We start from the raw sequence: 24,353 nt of genomic DNA on the forward strand, positions 1-24,353 counted from the left end.
CGTTTAGTAGCTTCGTGGAGTGGGTAACGAGGGGAGTATCCGGGGTCGATTCGTTGATCCATTACTTAGATGATTTTTTGTGCGTTGGCCCGGGGGGTTCGCCGGTTTGCGGTAATTTGCTTCATGCACTACAGAAGGTGGCGAGGGATTTTGGGATTCCTTTGGCGCCGGGAAAAACGGAGGGCCCGGTAGCGACGATTTGTTTCTTGGGAATCGAAATAGACTCGGTGGCAATGGAGTGTCGGCTCCCGGCGGATAAGTTGGGTGCTTTGAGGCTGGAGGTTCGACGGGCTTGTAGAATGAAGAAAATGACGCTGAGGGAGCTTCAGTCGCTGCTGGGGAAGTTGAATTTCGCCTGCCGGATTATGCCGATGGGGAGGGTGTTTGGCAGGAGGTTGGCGGCGGCAACGGCGGGAGTGCGCGCGCCGCATCATTTTGTGCGGCTCAAGGAGGAGCACCGAGCTGATCTTCAGGTTTGGGATGACTTCTTGGGCCAGTACAATGGTCGCTCGCTATGGATGGCCCCTGCGCAGGATACGAGTGATTTGAATATTTTTACGGATGCGGCTGGGGCGGGTGGTTTTGGAGCTTACGGGGGAGGTCCGTGGTGCGCGGGTCAATGGCCGGCTAGCTGGGTGTCCAGTGGACTCACGCGGAATCTGGCCCTGCTCGAGCTGTTTCCCATCGTGGTGGCGGCTACCATTTGGGGGGACAGGCTCAGGGATAAGAAGGTCCGTTTTTACTGCGACAACATGGGGGTGGTGCTTGCCATTAATAACATCACGGCGTCCTCTCCTCCGGTAGTTCAATTGTTGCGGCATTTAGTGTTGGTGTGTTTGTCATTGAACGCGTGGGTGGTGGCGGTGCATGTCCCGGGTGTACGGAATTGTATCGCTGATGCTCTTTCTCGCTCGCAGTGGGACCGGTTTCGGCAATTGGCACCGGGAGCGGAACGTCTCGGTTTGGCTTGTCCGGAGCATCTTTGGGATCTGGTATCGGTCCCGTAGAGCAGCTGTTACAAAGGTCTTTGGCGCGCGCGACGTGGAGTGCGTATGCTGCTTGTTGGAGGCAGTGGGAGGAGTGGGTAAGAGAGTTGGGTGACGTCAATACGGATAGAGACAGGTTGGTGGCACTTTTGTACTGGTTAGGGGACGCCTGGGAGGCGGGGGTTTTCATTAGCGAAGGTGAACCGGTTCATATCTGCAGTGGCGTTTGGGTTAAGTTGCGGTCAGCAACGGAAGCGGGGCGCTGGGGGTTGGATGATGAAGGGGTGAGGCGTATTGGTCGTTGGGAGTCTAAAAGGTTTAAGTCCTATGTCCGCCCCCATATGTTATGAGTTTGGTTGTGTACGCTTTGCAAATGTTATATTGGTGGTGCCTAATTGTTTTTTCCGTTTCAGATTCGCCTCCGTGTTTGGTGTGGTTGATGGGTCATTCGTACGTGCACTGGGGGGCTTTGAGGGCGGACGTCCGCCCGGATGGTCGCCAGTTGCGCATTCCGCGACAGGATGCGGTTGTGCATTGGCTGGGTTTTAGAGGTATGTCGTGGAGCAGGGTGTTGGCGGAATTCCAGACATATGCGCGGCTGGATAGGGTTCCGGAGGTTTTAGTGTTGCACGTGGGTGGGAATGACTTAGGAGTCCGCCCTTTTCGTGAGTTGGTGCGGGATATCAAACATGATATGTTGTGTTTGTGGGTATCTTATCCCAAGTTGGTGGTAGTGTGGTCGGACATAGTCCCAAGAAAGCATTGGCGGTTAGCTAGATCGGTGGAGAGAGTCAATAAGGCTCGTATAAAAGTTAACCGGGCGGTGTCCCGTTTTGTGGCAAAGAACGGGGGCATTTGCGTGAGGCATAGGGATTTGGAGTCAGGAGTGGGGAATTTTTGGAGAAGTGACGGGGTTCATCTGACCGAGGTTGGCATTGATCTTTGGATCTTGGCGATAGCAGAAGGCATAGAAAGGGCGGTGGTGGTGTGGAGGAACTCACAGGCTTAAGGTGGTCAAGGCCTGTTTCGCTGTGGCGGGGGGAGTCCTTGAGGCCAGTCAGTACAAAATGGTGGGGGGGTCGCATCGGGGGTATGCGTCCCCTAAAAAAGGTACATGGTTGAAGACTTCATCGGGTGTTATCCCTTTGAAGTGGTCTTCTGGTAGAAGGTATATCACTTGAAGGCTTCATCGGGTGTTATCCCCTTGAAGTGGACTTCTAGTGGTTGGAGCCATCTGCAGAGGTGAACGGTGCTTCCGAGCTGGTTTACGGCTGGAGGTAATTGGTGGTTTGCAGATGGCTAATTCGGTGTGTTCTTAAAAAGGAACATCTGAAGGGGCTTCAAGGACTTCCTCTGCTCGGGTTAATGTTAACGTTAAATTGTTATTTACGATTCTGACCCATGTTGGGTCATGTGAATTATTAGGAGGAATTCTATGGCGGATTCCTAACTAGTTATCCGAATGTTTCGGATTTAAATTGTTTTTATAAAACTGTGAAATTAATAAACGGCTGCTGTGGCCATTTCACATCCAACCTCGGTGTCACGTGTCTTTACTAAAGTGGGGGTGGGGGGATAGGATGATCTAAGGTTAACGCACGACTCTACCTAGGCAGGTCAAGAAGAGGCTAGACGCAGCCCGCAGGGATTAAGGGAAGCCGACATGACCGTCCTGGTAGGGAAAGGGTTAATTAGGTGAGGGAGAGTTGGAAGGAGCTGGAGGAGGGACGGGGAGGAGTTAAGGGGGACGGGGGGGCCGTTACTGCGCTTCCCGCTGTTTCTCGGCATTGAGCCGGAAGCAGCGGGAGGAGTAACACAAGAACAGTAAGCTCCCACCCTCCCACCCTTGGTTTTGTTACTCCTTAGGTCTTATGTACGTCCGTCTATGAGCGTTGTGTTTTATTTGTGTGCTTATCTAACATGTTTTTCTTTTTTCGGGAGTAGGTTCTGTTGTCATGGCAGCTGGCGGGGGGAGTCCTTGAGGCCAGTCAGTACAAAATGGTGGGGGGGTCGCATCGGGGGTATGCGTCCCCCAAAAAAGGTACATGGTTGAAGACTTCATCGGGTGTTATCCCTTTGAAGTGGTCTTCTGGTAGAAGGTATATCACTTGAAGGCTTCATCGGGTGTTATCCCTTTGAAGTGGACTTCTAGTGGTCGGTATATCACTTGAGGGCTTCATCGGGTGTTATCCCCTTGAAGTGGACTTCTAGTGGTTGGAGCCATCTGCAGAGGTGAACGGTGCTTCCGAGCTGGTTTACGGCTGGAGGTAATTGGTGGTTTGCAGATGGCTAATTCGGTGTGTTCTTAAAAAGGAACATCTGAAGGGGCTTCAAGGACTTCCTCTGCTCGGGTTAATGTTAACGTTAAATTGTTATTTACGATTCTGACCCATGTTGGGTCATGTGAATTATTAGGAGGAATTCTATGGCGGATTCCTAACTAGTTATCCGAATGTTTCGGATTTAAATTGTTTTTATAAAACTGTGAAATTAATAAACGGCTGCTGTGGCCATTTCACATCCAACCTCGGTGTCACGTGTCTTTACTAAAGTGGGGGTGGGGGGATAGGATGATCTAAGGTTAACGCACGACTCTACCTAGGCAGGTCATGTCCCTGCTGTGGCGGCTCCTGCGGTGACTATTCCATAGATTCACAGTTCTCACTGTAAAGAAGGCTTGTCGCCTCCGCAGGTTGAACCTTTCTTTCTCCAGACGGAGGGAGTGCCCCCTTTGTTTTTTGAGTGGGGTTTTACATGGAACAGAATTTCACCATAATTTTTGTTTGTTCCATTTATATATTTATATACATTAATCATGTCCCCCCTTAGTCGTCTTTTTTTCAAGGCTAAATAGGTTTCGTTCTTTTAATCTTTCCTCATAACTTAGTTTTTCCATGCCCCTTATTAGCTTCGTTGCTCTTCTTTGTATTTTTTCCAACTCCAGGGCATCCTTTCTATGAAGTGGAGCCCAGAACTGAACTGCATATTCTAGATGAGGCCTCACTAATGCTTTATAAAGTGGTAATATTACATCCCTGTCCCGCGAGTCCATGCCTCTTTTAATACACGACAATATCTTGCTGGCCTTTGAAGCAGCTGATTGACATTACATGCTGTTATTTAGTTTATGATTTACAAGTACACCCAGATCCTTCTCATCAAGTGACTCCCCCAGTGTAGCTCCCCCTAGGACATATGATGCATGCACATAAAAGAGTATCCAGCACACCAATTTTGAAACAAAAGGTATTTGCAACGTTTTGGTCTAAGCGACCTTCATGGCGCCATGACACAGCGGCCAGCTGCTATCAGCACCACAAGCGCTCGTCTATGCAGTTTTCCAGCACGGCTCAGTGCCTGATGAAGGTCGCTTAGACCGAAACGTCGCACTCTGCCACTGGCATTAAAAACAAAATAAAAAATACCTTTTGTTTCAAAATTGGTGTGCCGGATACTCTTTTATACTCCTCTTCGGGTTGGGCCCCTATCCGTGTAAAACCCCATCCTTCCACATATCTGGTGCTGTCTGAACCTATACACAATATGATTTATGCAGGTTGTTGTTACCCTGATGCATAACTTTACATTTATATACATTAAACCTCATTTTCCAAGTGGACGCCCAAACACTTAGTTTGTTTAAATCTGCTTGCAATTCATGAACATCTTCCATAGACTGAACTATATTACATAGCTTGGTGTCATCTGCAAAAATAGAAATAGTGCTATTAATCCCATCCTCTATATTATTAATAAATAAGTTGAATAATAGTGGTCCCAGCACAGAACCCTGGGGTCACCACTTATAGCCGGGGACCATTCAGAGTAGGAATCATTGACCACAACTCTCTGGATACGGTCCTTGAGCCAATTCTCAATCCAATTACAAACTATACTTTCTAAACCTGTAGACCTTAATTTACCCATTAGACGTCTATGGGGGACAGTGTCAAATGCCTTTGCAAAGTCCAAAAACACTATATCCACAGCGGCCCCTCTGTCTAGGCTTCTGCTCACCCCTCATATAAACACTATATCCACAGCGGCCCCTCTGTCTAGGCTTCTGCTCACCTCTTCATAAAAACAAATCAGGTTGGTTTGACAACTTCTGTCCTTAGTAAAACCGTGCTGGCTGTCACTTATAATACTATTTTTTTGTCACATAATCCTGTATATAGTCCCTCAATAGCCCCTCAAAGATTTTCCCCACAATGGATGTTAAGCTTACTGGTCTATAATTACCTGGCGAAGACCTAGAGCCCTTTTTGAAAATAGGCACCACATTTGCGCTGCGCCAGTCCCTTGGCACTATACCAGTCACTAGAGAATCTCTGAATATTCTGAAAAGGGGGACAGAAATAACTGAACTAAGCTCTTTAAGTACTCTAGGGTGTAACCCATCTGGTCCCGGGGCTTTGTGCACATTTATTTTATTTAATTCAGCTTGGACCATATCTACATTCATCCAATTCAGTATATCAACTGATATATTAACAACACTGGCACCGGCTACATCAGATCGACATTTTAAATGGTGGGGATCTTAGCCTAACTAATATTATGGAATTAAGGTGGTGTAAAAATGGTGCCATATTTATGTCACCTTGGGCACCGTTTTGTCTCCTCATTTCCACTTGCTGGACAGTTTTCTGTGTCTGGCTAAAAATGTCCCATATTTTATGTTCCCCTACTGGTGAGACTACTGTTGGTGGGTCTAGCGGCAATCTCATGTGTATGGTGGCAGCTGACTGACCCTAGCTTTTTAGGGAAATATGGATCAGGCATTTTAGAATTGAACATGCCTGAGATAAGATACTGTTGAAATGTCTTCTGAGCGTGCAAGTTTATGAGGGATCGAGGGAGATCGCCTTGGCTGAACAATAGATTTGTGGAAAGTGGAGAAGATTAGGCTGGTTGGTCTTTAAGTAGGAGGTACATATTTCAATGACGAAAGGGTAATAGGATGCTGTCAGACACCTCTATCAGCAGCTTATCTCCCAAAGGATCGGGGATGTTGAAATCCAACATACCCGATCCTTCCTTTCCCTGACCTCTGTTATTGAGGGTTGGGTGGCCCCTTGCACTAGATTGTCGGACAAGCTTTGTTTAATGTGTATGGGCACCTTAACAAATAAGGGTTTGCGAATTAATTTCTAAGTTTATAAGAGCATTGTCCCATTATTGGCAGGTAAGGCCTGGTTTACGCAATGTGGCACCCAGGGATTGTACGATGCAACATTTCACCTATAGTATCTTAAGGTCCGTGTCGCAGGGTGGTGTTATGTTGTCTGTCTCCAGGGTTGAGGTATGTAAACCTATAGCTGTTCTGTTTAGACAAGAAGAAATATAGGACAAAAGTCAGCCAGAAAAGCCTCAGTTACGTATTAACCTGTTACCATCCAATAAATCAAAGGCAAAAATTCTTTATAAGACTTGGAGCGTGCGTCTTGCACAGAAGTTTTCTCACCAGATAACCCGATGAAGGTAACCCATATGAGCACATTCACACATATTGCTGCTTTTTTACCAATATTTTACATTGTGGTAATTGGGATTTTAGATGCAGCTAAATAGCCCACATTTTTTTTTCTTTTGGAGGAGGGCGTCCTGCTGCCTTTTCTTAAAGAAACACTAGAACGGACACAAACAAAATCCATTAAAGGAGTACATTTGTCATGCTCCGCCCCTTCGACTCTGCACTAGCCGTAGCGCCAGGGGTCCGTTATAACTGCAGTGTTCCCTTAATATCCTTCTCTGCTTTCATCCTGTCTGGTCTCATATTGCAATCAAAACTATGAAAAAATATATTAAGAATTCTCTGTGTCACAGAATATCAGCCATTTTCTACTTCTTGTCACGAACCTTAGATGAAACTTTTATCTGCCTGTTAGGTAAGTGGCTTCAGCAGGAGCCCTCCCCCAATGTCTGCACTAGGAGACCTAGCATGTTACTTAAATTAGTTGTCAAGTTTGGAAAACTGCTCAAAATTCATTGTCTTGGCCAGTGAGGAGAGCGGTTACAAAGAGCGTCTCTCGCGCTGGAGGACCCGTCCTGTCCTGCATTACACAGACAACACTTTAATTTGAATGGACACTGTGTAATGCTTTATTTCCCCTGTGGTGGCGCTGCAGAGAAATTCCACACTTACGTCCATATTTCCACACCGATTACAGCTGATCACTAGGGGTCCCAGCAGGGAGACACGTTGTGATCTGCTTATTGTCAAGTGACCCTTCTAAAAAGTAGGGTCGAGAATCCCTTTAATGAATCCCGGGCTCTTCAGCTGCCTTCTTACCAAAGATGGAAGGGATCAGGAAGAAATTAACTCCTGTGTCCTGCGCAATATTTCTACAAGGGTGTTTGTTTCATGAATACACAGAAATTCCTGCCAAATACTGGGGGCAAGTTTACCTCCTGGTTACAATTATTATGTATTTCTAGGTTTACTGTTCCCTTAAAATATAAGCTCACCCTGCCCCTCATAGTTTTATCATTTTTCATTACAGTTTGGCAAAACCAAATCGGAACGTCCCATAAACATTTTGGAAATTCTGATAGGGTCCCACATGCACTTTCTCATTGTTCCCCTCACCAGGAACTGCCGTCTACCTCATACAGATACAGTATGGCCCCATAGACTACCCAGTGGATAGGTGATAATTTGTTACCACCGGAATAGCCCTAAACTGCTATTCGTTGGTAATCGGTTAAATAAATTGGACATTCATGCGTTAATGAGCTCATCTGAAGTTTTTTTTCTTAAAGGAACACAAGCCATAATTAGAATATAGATCTAGCCATACAAAGATCTGACAACAGCAGGTATCCTACTTGTTTACAGTTTCCATGTTGCAACAGATCTAGTTATTTTATCACTGTAATTAGGAGAACTTGACTTCCGCCATGTCTAGGTTAAGATGTTTTATTCCAGTTATCACGTATTAAAATGTACTCTTTACTTGTCTTTTAGGATTCTGTTATTCTTCAGCTTCTTGCTATGCATCCTGTACATCTGCAAAGTGGGACAGGACACCGAGACATGTGACCTCCGAGCCGTGGACCCCGACCACATAAAGGTTGGATGCTGTTTGTGCTGTGTAGCTAGTGATCATTATTGGGGGACATGTGCAAGCTCGCATAAGGCAGCCAATGAGATTGCAGCATTGTAAAGGGAAAGATAAATTGAATTGGTTACTATTATTTTTTTAATTTATTTTGCCATTGTTAATTTTGCTATTATTTTTTTTGCTGGTTTTTATACATTCACAGTGTATGCCCCTGCTTCACTCCTGTTCTGTAAATGGAGGCAAAAGCCGCCACATGCCCCTTCCCCCTACCATCATGCATGACAGATTATAAGGAATGGTGAGGGAGGAGATGGATAATGCGCTGACTTATGCTGTCCTATTATATCTTCAGCTCCATTCACTTTCAGATCAGCGATGCTGAAGCATATTGGAAGACGAGGTAGAATTGTCCGAAAAAAAACACAGGCCGCCGATTGCTTTGTAACACAACACGGATCAGGATAGGGACCAGTTACTCCCTGTGCGAAACTGTATCCTGCCCTTGAGGATTGATTGTTTGTTATCCCCGAGGTGAATCCTAGCGTACAGAGAGGGGCATTAAGGAGAACCTGAGGAGGCGTCTTATGTGAAACCGTAACCTCTTTATTGTAACGCCATCTATAATTAAGACCTTTGCCTTGACTTCCCCCTGGGATCTGCCAACTAGATACAATGCAATGGCTTACGAGAAGAAAAAGAAGAGTCTAGGGGTGTAAACTAATCCTCTGCCAGGTTGAATATAGAGCATTCATTGTATAAGCACTGGGTCCTAGGGTATGTGTTCCTAAATTGTTAGATAGCAGCTATTTTGGACATGACTATGATATAAGAATATGCTCTTTAAAGGTACTAACTCACCTTGCGGAGATCCAGCTGGTAAGAAATTTTAAAGGCAATGCTTCCTGGGAAAAGTATGCAAATTACCTCTCCTCCAGAAGAAAGAAAACTGTCTCTCTAGTGCCACCTATTGGTGACTAACCTGTAAGTCAATTTACTTATAGGTTAGTCAAATATAGGTGGCGCTAGAGACAGTTTTCTTGGCGTGGAAGCATTCTTATAAGGTTGGGATATCCTCAGGAATCAATTAGGAAAGCTATAGGAGCATTATGGACTACTGTCTGTCAAAATGGTGATCTGTGCTGGAGTTTTTTGGTCGTTGTAAATAGACGTGTATGGCATGATCGGCTAATTACAGCTGATCATTTGCCACTATGTATTATGGCCGATCAGTGAATTCTGTCGCACACCACTTTGACGCCCTTTTTCCTTGTTCCCTATTCTGTCAAATCTGTATGTGGGCATGAAAGTAAGGTAGAGTAAGGTATGTGGGCATGATGGGCAAGGTAGAGTGAAGACTGTCTGGAGCAGGGTGCAGTTCACTGGAAAAAAATGGAATAGGCCGTGGCTGTTCCATCCTGGTTCTTCGCCAGTTTCTGGAGTAAATTATAGTAAATGTGTCAGGTCGCGAGAAGCCACATCCCATTTTGCTTATCTCCGCCCACTTTTAGAAAAACTTCCAAGAGCGGAGCAAATGGCCCCGATGGCGCAATATTTGCGACTTTTGGGTGACATTTCTATCTTTAAAAATGGCGTAGAACTGTTGTTAACTTACCCCCTATGTTTCTAATCTTACTCCAAACTCAAGTTTAGGGACAGTCGAGTCGATGTGATCAGTGCCCACAAGATTTAAAATTTTATGGACATGTTGCAGGTTCCCCTGATAAAAGTGCACTTAAAGGGAATGTGTCGCTAGAAATATTTTTTTTTTTTCAGTTAAACAATTATTATTTAAGTGATTACATATTGTTTTAATTTTTTCACAAGTCAGGAAATATTATAAATTAGATTCTAATTTATAGCATTTCCATGTGCTGGCCACTAGAGGGAGCAGTTCCCAAAATTGCAGCATGGTCAATGTGGTAAAGCAACCTCATTGATTTATGCTGCAAATTTAGGGTGGACACACACGCTCTAGTGTCCTCAAACAATCCCCCCTCCTTTATCCTGGCTAGTGCCAGGAGAAGGAGGGGTTTGAATCCTCAAACCTCCTACACTGTGTGCCGCCATTTTCTGAGCGACTGCACAGTGTATGAGGATTAGATACAGGGCTCAGCAGACCGTATCACACGCACATAATACACACATCACATACACGAACATAATAGACACATCACATACACGAACATCATAGACACATCACATACACGAACATAACTTACCTGCTCCTGCCGCCCCCGCTCCTATTCCTTGCGCCTTCGCTTCCTTGAACATATGGCCAGAAGCCGCGACTGGAAGTCGCCATCTTACTGTCCAGCAGCGGCTTCCGGTCCACATGAAAATGGCGCCGGATTTAGCTTTGCGAACGAGCTTCGTTTTGGTCTGTGTGGAAGCGGCGCATGCGCCGTCCCCACACAGACGACGTACGCTTCATAGAATGGAACGGCTCCCGTTCGCATTCTCTATGGGGTTGTATGTGCCGTATTCCATCTCTGTATGTGTCGTTAATCGACACATACAGAGATTTTAAAAAAATGGCAGCCCCCATAGAGAAGTAAAAGTAAGAACAAAGTAAAAAGTAGAACATGAGAACACAAATAAATAAAATGTATGTTAATATCATATTAAAAGCAATATGATAAAAATTTCATGACACCTTCCCTTTAAAGCAACAGTTTTTGGCACAGTTTTACGGTCATCCTAATAAACTACCAGGCTGGCACAGGCCGTCCGAGGTTTTAGCATTTTGAAAGGTGCTAATTGTAAAATAACTGAGATAAGTTGGTAGCTTCTGGTACAAGACAATGCCAGGGCTCAACCCATCCGATGATTTTTCATGTTGTCTAAGATCCTGTGTGGCCGGGGATGAGTCAGTGGGTCTCTTTCGGGCTCATTTGCTTGCAGTCTTATTTGCATTGGATGTGATAGATGTCAGCGTTGTAGTTACACCTCGATCTGTGTACAATACAGCGCTCCTCCTGGTTTGCGTGTCTGTAATGAGATCTGCTGCTTTCTCGTCTTTATGTGACATGGGATATAATTACACTTGGCTCGGCTCTGCTAGTTGGCGGATACCGGGCGCTGGATAGTAAATGGAAGGCCAGTTCCTAGCAATGAACTATGGCTCAGCTGCTGTGTGTTGCCATAAAATCCTGCCTATTTGTGTGCATCGTAAGGCTATGTTCACACGCCAGACTAAAAATGTCTGAAAATATGGAGCTGTTTTCAAGGGAAAACAGCTTGTGATTTTCAGACGTTTTTTTAAGCCACTCGCGATTTGCGCTGCGGTTTTTGCGGCTTTTTTTACGCCGTTTTTTACGGCCGTTTTTGGAGCTTTTTTTAATCAAGTCTATGAAAAACAGCTCCAAAAATGTCCCAAGAAGTGTCCTGCACTTTTTTTTCAAAACGGCTGCGTAAAAAAAACGGCCCATCGGAACAGAATGACGTTTTTCCCATTGATTTCAATGAGCAGATGTTTGGAGACGTTCTGCTTCCGTTTCTTCAGGCGTTTACGCCCGAACAACGTCCGAAGATAGGCCGTGTGAACATACCCTAAGGGTATGTTCACACAAAAACTCAAAACTCAAAAACGTCTCAAAATTCAAAGGAAAACCGCTCCGGCTTTTCAGACGTTTTTAAATCCACTCGCGATTTTCGTGGCGTTTTTTACGCCACTTTTTGGCGCTTTTTTCGCTAGATGGCCCAATTTACAATACCTCTAGGGACAATTTTGTATAATATATATAATATTGTGTGTAATGATGTGTATAATAGCGGCCAGAAATCGATTTTAAAGGGTTTGTCTGGTTTAGAAGGGAGGGCTTCGTTCACTACCTCTGCACAGAGCGTCTTTCTCTCTGGAGGACCTGGCCTGACCATGCACTACACAGCCAGCCCATTCATTTCTATAAAAAAAACATGTAATACTTAATTTCACCTGTGGTGGCGCTGAAGGAAAATTGAACAGCTGCTGCCAGGTTCCCCCACAAATCACAGATCACCGCTGGCAGTTGGAAACCCTTATTTTTGAGAAAAGCTTCTAACAAAAAGAAATGGTAAAAAGCGGACAACCGTTTTAAGCAAATAATTCCTCTCCGTGTAACGTAATACTCTCTATAGTCACCCGCAGCATTGGCCGTCTGTGTATTTGAATTCTCATGAAGTGTTGTCTGTCTCCCCAGAATGCCCACGCGTTTGCCAGGAGTGTCGTAGGGGCCCAGTGCAGGCCGGCATTTGCAAGACTTGAAATGAACCGCTTGTTCCCAAACAAATACAACACGGACCTGGACGGCTTCGTTAAGAAAAATAAGGACTTGAACGAATCATTTTATCAGTATGGCCCTCCTTTTGGGTTCCGCCAGCACCTCAAAGAACTTGATGACATTTTGAAAATGACAACAGATGACGATCTTCCCATGGGACCAAGTACTAAAGAGTGCAAACGCTGTATTGTCATAGGGAGTGGTGGCATCCTCCATGGTCTGCAGCTGGGCCATGCCATCGACCAGTTTGACGTTGTAATCAGGTATTTCCCACTGTGTTTCTAGTTTATTGATAATGGATGTAGGTGTTATTTCTCTTTTATTTGCCTTGTATATAGAGCATTATAGGATGCCAACCAGTTAGGGCTGGGCAATTTTGCCAAAAAAGAAAATCTTTTTTTCAACACTTTGGGCTATAATTATTATATGTAACTTCACAACTTTTAACCTCTGAAAATACTCGGGCACTCTGGGGCCAGATAACATTATAGTGTCTGATGTCTGAGCAGGACCCTGTCCGTACCGGCGCCACCGTGGGGGTTTCAAATAAATAACATTAAGGCCGGATTCACACAACCGTGATTGGACCATGGAAAACTATCCGAGTGTCCGCCGGATTTCCCAGCCCGACCACGGTACATGTGACGGGACTCCTGGCATCAGTCATTTAGGCTGCAGTCACACGACAGTGGAAAAAGATGGCCATTAAAAACGGATCAATTTGTCAGTTTTTCATGTCCATTTTGTATCAGTGTCTCCAAATTTTCATCCATTTCCAGTCCATCTGTCTGTTTTTCATGGCCGTTAAAAATTATTATTTTTTAAAAAAAAAATATGGATTTCATTTGTCAGGGTTTTTTGTCCCAATCCACAGAAAACACCACAATGCCCATGTAGATAGTGTGGCAATCTCCATGTAGATAGTGCCCACATATAGTGCCACACTGCCCACATATAGTGACATAGTGTCCATGTAGGTAGTGCTGCAATGTTCCTGTAAATAGTGCCCACATGGTGCCACAGTGAAGTTCCCGCGTGTAATGACAATGCCCACATGTAATGACAGTGCCCACATCTAATGACTGCCCACGTAGTGCCACCCCCCAATATAGTGCCACAGTCCCCATGTAGATAGTGCCGCACGCCCCTAGTAGATCGCAGCACCCCCTCCCTTGTAGATCGCAAACCCCCACCCCTTCCTTGTAGATCATGCCGCTGTAGCTGCCACTAGGAGGTGAATCCCTGGCCAGAGGTTGCAAACGCTTTGACCGGGGATTCAGCTCCTAGTGCGAGCTGCAGCGGCGCGATCTACAAGGGGTGGGGGGGGTGTGATCTACAAGGGAGGGGGTGGTGGTGGGATATGCAAGAGGGGGTGCTATCTACAGCGGGGCGGTGTAGCTATATACCAGGAGTCTCTGCTTCCTCCACGGAACTGCTGTTCCGTACTGTATCATTTTGTTCAGTACAGAACAGCAGTTCCATGGGGAAGCAGGGACGGGGCGGAAAAGGAAGTGACGAGGCGGCGGGGCGGACCTTCCTCCGACAGCACAACGCAACTACAGAATCGTGAGAGCACTTGAGGGCGAATTAATCAAATTTATTTGATTAATCGCCGATCCCTACAACCAGTAGAAAATTATAAAAAGTCCTCAGTAGTAAATTCAAATTGTGAAAATCAGTCTATAATAGTTTACTCCTAGACTGAGATATGATTACCATAGTTTACACTTCAGATTTCTGGACTATAGAGAGATTCTGATGACATCACTGTTTTTTGATGATGTCATACAGACGTGTGAATTAAAATAAACAAATACATCCATTTACTCAGACATGTACATCTATATTTGACACTATTCATGCCAGGTAGGATGTAGATGTTTATGTGGGTGGTGATTGAGTGGATCAGCAGGGTGCGAGGGTTATGGAGTTCATTGCAAATAAAAGTTGTGATCATAGCCCTTGTCAACCTATCCTTTTTGGATCTGCCGTAGGAAAACAATAGCATTAATCTGACTGGTTGATGGGGGCGTCAGCAATAGATTTATTTGCGCCTTGTGTTCTGATTCTCCCTCATTTTCTCTTGCGTAAATAATAAGTTGGAAGAACACGTAGTCCTAATGTAACCGCCAGAAGTCATTGACACGACTTTATTGTGTTTATCAGGGTAATGTGTGATCTAAATAAAACTGCCCTGTAAAACAGGCTCACTCTAAAAAGGTGCTGCAGGGGTTAAACATAATGGCCACTTGTAAAGACTCTTGGCACTCGCTAGTTTCCTTGACTAACGTCTTGTCTTGTAAATTGACCTTCTTTAAAGGATTTTTTCTGTAAATAAAGCTCAATCATTAAACACTTAAGAGTCTCGCAACTTCTTAATACTTTCTATTTGCCGTTTGATGTCCGTTAAACATTTTCGTCCACACCCAGAGGCTGGAAACCTGTTCACGCCATGTCCTCCTGACGCAGGTGTAGGGCTCGTTACAAGCTCTTAGATCCTTATGGAACAATTGTGTCAGGAGGACATGATGAGGACAAGTTTTTAGTCACTGGGTGTAAACAATATGTTTTTTTTTCATTCACTGACAGCAAGCAGATCTTGAAATTGGTGAGAAATTAAAACACCAAGTATATGAAAAAGTAAAAAAGAAAAAACTTTCAGTGCATAGGTTGTAGTTACTGCTGTTTTCTCATATGCACTAACATGACAAATTCTCTGTGTTAACGGCAGATTAAACAATGCCCCAGTTCACGGCTACGAGCGGGATGTTGGGAACAAAACCACCATTAGAATGACGTATCCAGAGGGGGCGCCAATCTCGGAGCGGGAGTATTTTAGTAACAGTCTATTTGTTACCGTCCTCTTCAAACATGTGGACTTTTTGTGGCTGCAGGCGGTCATGAAGAATCAGACACTGGTGAGTGTGCGCTGTGTGATGCATGGAGATTATAAAAAGATTTTCTGATTGGTCGGGGTATAACTCTTATATTTACTTCTGAAGTTTAAATCTGTTTATCTACTTGTAGCTCCCACTTTGTATTTTGCAGGCTGCAGTACTTCCGGTTGCCTAGCAACCACTTGACTTCCTGTATGGGTGACTACCATCTGAGTACATGTAGCGTACAGGAAGTTGTGTGTACTATACAACAGAATCCCTCGCCATGCTACACAGACTTGTTTCCCCTCAGACTATAGCACATATGAGAAGATTGCACAAGATAAGAGGTTAAAAGTGGCAGAACATTTGATATAGTAAATCAGGCCTAGACAGATCAGGCCCTCCGCTTCCTCAGTAGGCACAGTAAGGCCTCATTCACACGGCAGGGTTTCCCGGCCGGGTGCCGGCCGTTCATAAATCGGCCGGCACCCGGCTGCATTAGGAATAATAGACCCCTAATGGGGCTATTCACACGACCGATTTTTTGACGGCCGGGAAAACCGGCCGTCAAAAAATAGGACATGCTCTATCTTCGCCCGGGTACCCGGCCGCCCGGCTCCCATAGAAGTCTATGGGGCCGGGTAATACACGGCCATCACCGGAATGTGTCCCGAGTGATGGCCGGGTTTCCCGGCGCTTGCGCTCTATCTCCTCCTCCTCACAGCGCAGAGTGCATGTGAGGAGGAGGAGTTGATGCCATTCGGACGAATGGCTGTGCGCTACACTGTGTGGCAGGGCCGGGGTGTACAGCAGGTGGAAGGGAGCGCTGCGCTGGCTCCCGTCCCCTGCTTGAAAAGCACCCTGGCCCGGCGACACCTTCGATGGCGCCGCTAGTAGCAGCAGCTGTTGCTGCTGCTGCTGCTGCTACTACTGTAGCGGCGCCAATATAGCAGAGCGGGGAGGTATCTCCCCGCTCTGCTATGTGCTAGCCGCACTTTAGCTCCTTGAAGGAGCGGAATCCCCGTGTTTTCGGGAATTCCGCTCCTGGACAGAGCGCTTGATGTCTCTGTCCATATCTGGGCAGTGACATCAGGGGAAACTCCTGAAGCGGAATCCCCGAACACATGGGGATTCCCCTTCAGGAGTTGCCGCTGATGTCACTGTCCTGATCTGCCCGGCCCGGAACGGATGCAAAACTTAATGCAAAATGGCTGATTTTACCGGCCGACACTCGGGCTCGGGAACGACCCGGTCGTGTGAATCCCGCATAACCCAGACACACTTCCTTAGTAGCCACACCAGGCCCCACCTTCTCAGTGATCCAAGCAGGGCCACACTCCTCCACCGTTCCTCAGCAGTCAGTAATAGTAATCACACCCCCAGTAGTCACAGCATAGCTTCCCATTTGCTACCCCCAGCCATCCCCAGTCCTCTCCTCTCACATAGTAGTCACAGCAGGACATCCTGCCTCCCCACACAGTAGTCACCCAGAAACCCCCCATGTATATATTGCTGGCTGTAGTATGTACCCTTCTGCATTGGTCTCTGTTAACAGAGACTGATGCACGAGGAATACACAGCAGTCTCAATGTATGACAGTCATTGTGCGCTGTCTCTTTAAGGCAGAAACCGTCTCAGACTGCTTCTAGAGCAAGTCTGTGTGCATACCACTAATATACAAATTTTGGCTGGGGTGAATTACTATAACACGGGTGAAATAACTCAAGCTAGGCTTTATTTTAGTTTATAACGTGGGTTGACACGAGGGCCGGCCACAGCTTTATTATATATATTTTTTTAGATTTTTCATTATTTTTTATTTAATAATAAACAATTGCAAGACATAAAGATTTTATTACCTGAATGTCAGCCCGCCTATGGAAAGCATGGAGGTCAGACCTTTACCAAACACCGGCTGCCGTGACAGGTATTGCCATACAGAAGTATCGAAAACAGACAAAACCGTAAATAAATAGACTTAAAGAGGCTCTGTCACCAGATTTTGCAGCCCCTATCTGCTATTGCAGCAGATCGGCGCTGCAATGTAGATTACAGTAACGTTTTTATTTTTAAAAAACGAGCATTTTTGGCCAAGTTATGACCATTTTTGTAATTATGCAAATGAGGCTTGCAAAAGTACAACTGGGCGTGTTTAAAGTAAAAGTCCAAGTGGGCGTGTATTATGAATTAGACAGGATGTCTCACAGGACAAATGCATATAAATGTGGGAAAAACACTCAACCACCCATATGGAAAATTAGAGATAAGGACTCTAACAATATATGATAAACCGGAGAAACAGAGTCCATATATATCAATGTATGAAACAACTAAATATCTTTATTGAAGAACAGGAATAAAATACATTAAATAACATAGACAGAGAATCCAAAAATAGTCCTTAAACGGATCACAGATGTATACATTGAGTCTATATATATATTTGAAAACACTGATGGTATACACAGTTACTATGACTCAATGTGACTCCAACATGGGGTACATTAACAAAGGAATGGTATCAAAGTATGAATTGTGTGAAAAAAGACGATATGCCTAACTCTGAAAAGGTCTGTGGTGACTAGAAAGTAAGTAATTATTGCCTAAAGAAATGGCAAAAAAAGCCAAATGTAGATCCAGAGTATGCACTTACCCATGTATGGGAGGTGGAGTGTGACCCAGCAGTATAGGATAGCGCCCCGACGCGCGTTTCGCCCGTAGCTTTCTCAAGGCGTGTATTATGTGCGTACATCGGGGCGTTTTTACTTCTTTTACTAGCTGGGCGTTCTGATGAGAAGTATCATCCACTTCTCTTCAGAACGCCCAGCTTCTGACAGTGCAGATCTGTGACGTCACTCACAGGTCCTGCATCGTGTCAGACGAGCGAGGACACCGGCACCAGAGGCTACAGATGATTCTGCAGCAGCATCAGCGTTTGCAGGTAAGTCAATGTAGCTACTCGTTTTTTAAAAATAAAAACGTTACTGTAATCTACATTGCAGCGCCGATCTGCTGCAATAGCAGATAGGGGCTGCAAAATCTGGTGACAGAGCCTCTTTAAACGTTCAAGTACAAATACAATAAAAGAGGATGTACAGATATACCATTTGTCCATATATTATGATTCGGATCTTTTCTTATTATTTTTTTTTGGTATTCCGTACATATATATGGTTTGCTTGATATTTCTTTGTTGTTGTTTTTTTAATAAGAAAACACGAGATAAACAGTCAGCAGGGAGGGAGGGTGGGACAAGTGACGGCCAAAAGAGGGAGATGTCTTCCCGCCCTTGCCTTATAAACCAAGGCAGGGAGGAGGGGGGGGTTAACCCGCCCATGCCCCCCATCGGAACGCCCTGTAGGAGGGAACCCTATAGGCTACACCGCCTAAGAGAGAAAAAGGGGGAAGGAGTAAATAAATCTTCCCTAGCCCTACCGGAGCCAGATTAACCCCTTCCATGCCCAGTCATAGGCCCAGCGGCCGATAAGCCTGAGGCCCTGCAAGAAACTGAGCTGGATATTATAAATGATAGCATTCAGCTCCATGCATTCGGCAACGGGTGGAAGGCCCCGCTCACCAATTGCAGAAACAAATCCCGGTCACCAGGACTAATTTTCTAATTGCCATGGAGACCGTGTTTTGTCCAGTCCTGTAGCACATTATTAGGGTGCGGTAGGTATAAAGTAAACCCACTAAACGTCCTCCCTCACCCAAACGGCAAAGAAGGTGGAGTGCCACAACCTGCAATAGCTTGTCTGGATTTTACTGACCAGAGACATTAGATTGCTGTTGGTGGATCTTGTCAGTTATGTTAGTAGCCAAGCAGGACTTACTGGTTATTTAGGCTTTACACATGAGACTGCAAATTACTTGAGGGTCAGGGAAGAGATGGTGTAAAGATGAGATGTTGAGTCCATGGGTAGGTAAAACCAAGACATGGCGGGTTGACTTGTCTGTACAGCAGTATAACAAATGCTAGGTTGAGGTGACAGTCCTCCATGTTTTTGGCTCATTGTCCCAGTAATGGGTAACCTGCCCCCACTGTTTGTGGGTGACGGGTTCTAAAGAACTTCAGACTCTTCTCACATGTTTTCCATATAACAGTCCATCATTCATTATACTTTTCTTCACTTCACAGTCCGCCTGGAACAAGTTATTTTTCTGGAAGAGCGTGATGGAAAAACTACCTCTCAAATCCCACCAGTTCCGGATCCTGAATCCACTCATAGTCAAAGAGACGGCCATGGATATTCTGCAGTTTCTTCCACCTCGGCAGAAGTGGTGGGGCTGGGACAAGGTAAACTTACTGGCGATTAATAGACCAGAATGATCGGTTTCTCGCAAGGAAAGTGGAGGCTGCCCATTTCTAAAGGACAGGGTCACACTGCACCCGCCCGTTCTGACAAGCCAAGTCAGTTCTATTAAAGGACATTTTCACTTCAGATTATAAAAAAAAATAGCAGACACCAGTAAATAGAAATTTTTGATTCGGCTGATAAATTGTTAAAAATGTTATTCTGCCGTTATATCTGTTTCTGGGGAAGCCGGGAGACCGACAACAGCTGTTGAAGCTAGAATGGTGGACATATTGGTAGTTACCCAGTTTTCCTTAGGTGGGTGACTACTCTAGTCCCCATAGTAGCTATAGTCCAAGCCTAGTTACCTGCTGAGTGCAATACCTGTTGCTAGGCAACAAACCAAACTTATTTAGACACGGTTTATCAAACTATTATGACTGTAAAAAGTAACATGACGCCCCGAGAGGAAATCAGCGGCTGCCGAACCACCCACCTGACTCAAATAAATACAATAATAATTTTTTTTTATTAAAAAGTGAATGGTCACCGCCTGTATTCATTTCCTTCATAAATCACAGAACCACAAGTGTGAAATAAACCGAACATAAAATAAAAATCATTAAGATTAAACTTTCTGAAGCCGAGTCCTTGACAACCAGTCGCACCAATACCCACCAGACCGCACTAGCCACAAACCTAAAAAGCTACAGGGGAAGATTATAAATAGTTTTCCAGGGTCAGTCCCTTATAGAAACCTGTCTTTCCAGCACATATCCTATAAATCAACATATTAAATCCACCAGTCAGGGTATGTTCACACGCTTAGCAAAATACGTCTGAAAATACGGATCCTGAATTTCAGAAGTTTTTGGAGCGACTCGCGTTTTTCTCGGCGTAATTTACGGACGTTATTGGAGCTGTTTTTCAATGGAGACGTGCACTTCTTTTTCATGGGAACAGAACATCGTGAAACCCATTGAAAGCAATGGGCAGATTTTTGTAGGCGTAATGGAGCCGTTTTTTCAGGCGTAAAATGCCCGAATTATCTCTGAAATCAGTGCGTGTGAACATACCCTTACATTTTTACCAACCTGCATATACTTTTTTCGCATTGATTGATTATCAAGGACCCGTCAAACCAAACCCCATACATATCAAAACATAGACTGAAAAGAGGGTCCGATCATAAAAGACAAAATTGCAATACAAGATGTAAATAACTAATTGTGTCCCTCCTCCCCGAAGGCCACGTAAGTGACACCTAATATAAAAGAAAAACTAATGGGTTGGATGGGCCTCCACATTTTTGTGGCCATTAAATAGTTGCCCTTGCCTTGTCCCCTTACATAAACCCCCTTAAGTCTCCAACCCCTAGTTCTAGCCCATTCTAAGGGTATGTTCACACGGCAGCGTCCGTAACGGCCGAAATTACGAGGCTGTTTCCAGGAGAAAACAGCCCCGTCATTTCAGCCATAACTGCATGTGCAGGCGCTTGAATGCCGCGTCCATTACGGACGTAACTGGAGCTGGTTTTCCATGGAGTCCATGGAAAACGGCTCCATTTACGTCTGAAGAAGTGACATGACACTTCTTTGGCGCGGGCGTTTATTTATGCGCCATCTTTTGACAGTGACGCGTAAATATACGCCTCGTGTGAACATGCTTTCAATGGGCAGATGTTTGTCAACGCTTTCAAGCCGTATTTTCGGACGTAATTCCAGGCGTAAAATGCCCGAATTACGTCCGTAATTAGGCCGTGTGAACATACCCTAACAGTGCTAGCTAAACCCATCCCCCTTCTCCTTTCGCACCATGTCCTCTAACTATTAACCCCTGCTTGCCCAGCCACATCATGGTCACACTCCGCCCAGCTTTCTGCCAAGCTTTGCGCTCACCCATTGGTTTCACTGAGTTTTCTCAAGGTTGGGAGATGAGAAGAGCTGGTGGTCTCTCAATTATAACTATGACTCTACATGTGGTGGGTGACTACTCTAATCCCCACAGCAGATATAGACCGAGCAAAGTCACCGGCTGAGTGCAACCGCTGTTGCTAGGCAACTGATCAAACTTATTTGGGCCCTGTTTATCAAACACAACACAAAAAGTAGATTATTTTAGGGACGCTCTAGCTCTTATTAGAGTTCCACTTTAAACATTGCTCCGCTCAAGTGACACTATTGATATATCCCTCCGATGTAATGCCTGTAATTTGTTCTTGTTTTTCTCTAGAACGTTCCAACCATTGGAGCCATCGCCATTGTCCTGGCCACACATTTATGTGATGAGGTGGGTATTGCCGGCTTTGGATATGACCTCAGTCAGCCAGATATACCCTTACATTACTACGATAACCTGTGCATGAACGCCATGAATCATCAACCAATGCATGACGTCAGCAAGGAGAAGAAGCTGCTACAGACTCTGGTGCGGAAAGGCGTGGTGAAAGACTTAAGTGGAGGACTCCATTGTGAATTCTGCTCCTCCCATCATTCTCCGGATGTCACCACTATTACATAGATATTTGGGGGTTTATTTTATACTGCCCCTGGGATTTGGAGTATCATATCATGTGATGATGGAACGCTCCTTTAGGCGCTATAAAAGCCGACCTTCCTTCTGTGGCGTATTCATCATATTGTTGCTTGACGCTGCATTAAGGTTGATCTCCATGACACTCCGTGATCAGCGCTCGGACCATGGCGGGGCGGCCGAGACATGCAGGAAGTCACGTCTGGAAATGCTGCAGAACCATCATACAGTATCTGAGCTACGGAACGGTTGTATCTTAAATTGTCTACTTTGGCACAGTCGGCACGGTGACGTCGGCAGACATTTTGTTCACAAGGATGTTGGAAAATCGCAGAACATAAAACGGCAGCCTCCGCATCATCGGGATCACAGGAAGTGCAGAGAGAATGCTGGGAAATGTAGTATCACAACTGCTGGAGGGTCTTGAGCTGCGGACTGGATAAAGCAGACAATCTTTTTTTAATTTGCCCCTCACAGGATAACCGTGTCTGGGTGGTGATGCCAGCTGGGCCTGTTATTCTTATATGATGCCGACAATCTAGATCGTGCTTCTGGTCGAGGGCCGCTTTGACGTTCAAGATGGCGGAACTGTAATTTATTTCCATCATGTAGGGTTTTTTTCACCCCACTGGTGGGTAATGACTTGACGCGCTGCTTTACATGTAGCACTCACTCTGCCGTCTGCTGCGCTACTTTTCAGGGACACTAAATATCACAAAATCACTGCACTGAGGAGGATGACCGGGCTCCACGTTGTCACAGTAGGTGGCTCTGCGCAGGTCCTCATACATGTGTGATCTTAAAGAAGACCTGTCACCTCTCCTGACATGTCTGTTTTACTAAATACTTGTATCCCCCATGAAATGACAATTCTGGAACATATTTTCTTACAACTGCATTGTACCGTTCCTCTGTTATTCCTCCTAGAAATGTATGAATAAATTGACACGTGGGTGTTACCAGTTAGGGGGTGTGTCCCCACACAGTCTGACCATATCCAATCAGTGCTGACAGACTGAAACTGCGTATTGACACCCCCCCCCCCCAAGTGGTAACACCCACTTGTCAATTTATTCATAAAATTCTAAGGTGAACAACTTGGGAACGGCACAACGTAGAGTTCTAAGAAAATATGTTCCAGAATTGTTCTTTCATGGGGGATACAAATATTTACTAAAATAGAAATGTCAGAAAAGCTGATAGGTCGTCTTTAACGCTGTAACTCAGGACATCTTTCACGATTTCTTATCACTTGTGTTGGTTCACATACAATTACAGCTATTGTTCATTGTATAGCGGCAAATCTAATCCTAATACTACCCATTAATGAGCATGACACTTAAAAAAAAATCCCCAGTCCCTATGTTGTCCTCTCTTTTTTTTAATTTCACTCATTATATCTGTTTCTGGGAAAGCTGGGTGACAACTGTAATAGGCACGATTACAGCACTGACAGGAGTTGTCACCCAGATTCCATGGGGCCCTAAGAGACAGATATGACGGTCTGCAGTTATTCATTCCCAGGGATGATGAGTGACCACCCTTAGGCTTCGTTTACGCTAGGGCTCTATTCCGACGTTCCATCAGAGCTTTCCGTCGTTTTGACGGAATCCATACCATAGTCGACTTCGCTATTGATTCCGTCAAAACGACGGAACCCTTGCACAACTGAGACAAACGGAAACCATTGGCACCGGATCCGTCACCATTGAAATCAATGGTGATGGAAACGGAAACCTTTTTTTCCCGTTTGTGTCTGTCAGGGCTTCGTTCCAACGGAAAGTTCCGACGGAACCCTAGCGCAGATGTGAACGAAGCTTTAGGGAGCTGTACCGGACACCGTATTCGTTCTCACCCAACTTTTCCAGAAACCGGCATAACAGGGAACTTGAACAAAGAGGATATCTCAAGGATTGTGAGGATTTTAGGTAGTAAAATTGTATGTTTTAATTCAGCAATTTCTATGCAGTGTAGAACTTTTTATTTTTTATTTTAAAAATATTTAGAGCACAGCTCTATATGTTTAATTTCAGGTGTGAAATCCATTGCGGGCAATGGAAATCTCTGTATTATTTTGTACCAGTATTAAGTTCTGACCTTCTAGGGTTATGGAAACCTGTGCCTTTTAGCCTTTTAGCCTTTCATGTGCAGTGTAAAAAAAAAAAAATGCAAAGATAAATCAAGGACAAGCATGACTTAAAGAGGTACTCCAACCCCTAGGGGTGAGAAAAAGATTTCTCTTATGAGCAAGCATTATAGCGGTCGGAGTTGTTTTCTGATACAGAGCCCTAAATCCCCTAGAGTTCAATGATTAAGTTCTGGCTACCTGCAGCCA

At 45.0% G+C, this 24,353-nt stretch overlaps 1 protein-coding gene across 5 annotated transcripts in view; it reads left to right on the forward strand.

Annotated features, from left to right (window-relative positions):
- ST3GAL5 (ST3 beta-galactoside alpha-2,3-sialyltransferase 5) overlaps positions 1-22,106 on the forward strand; it is a 439,220-nt gene extending 417,114 nt beyond the window's left edge. For 4 of the 5 annotated variants that reach the window (XM_075856660.1, XM_075856669.1, XM_075856687.1 and 1 more), the window contains 5 exons: positions 7,957-8,062; positions 12,232-12,575; positions 15,044-15,230; positions 19,330-19,488; positions 21,719-22,106. In XM_075856660.1, coding sequence (XP_075712775.1) covers positions 7,957-8,062; positions 12,232-12,575; positions 15,044-15,230; positions 19,330-19,488; positions 21,719-22,006 — 1,084 coding nt within the window. In that variant the 3' untranslated portion in view covers positions 22,007-22,106. Of the gene's footprint in view, positions 1-7,956; positions 8,063-12,231; positions 12,576-14,098; positions 14,179-15,043; positions 15,231-19,329; positions 19,489-21,718 lie in introns of those variants that run through there. The other variant, XM_075856696.1, reaches the window with a different exon arrangement.
- The last annotated feature ends 2,247 nt before the right edge of the window (positions 22,107-24,353 follow it).

Source organism: Rhinoderma darwinii, chromosome 1, assembly GCF_050947455.1.
Source record: "Rhinoderma darwinii isolate aRhiDar2 chromosome 1, aRhiDar2.hap1, whole genome shotgun sequence".
NCBI classification, from domain to species: Eukaryota; Metazoa; Chordata; class Amphibia; order Anura; family Rhinodermatidae; genus Rhinoderma; species Rhinoderma darwinii.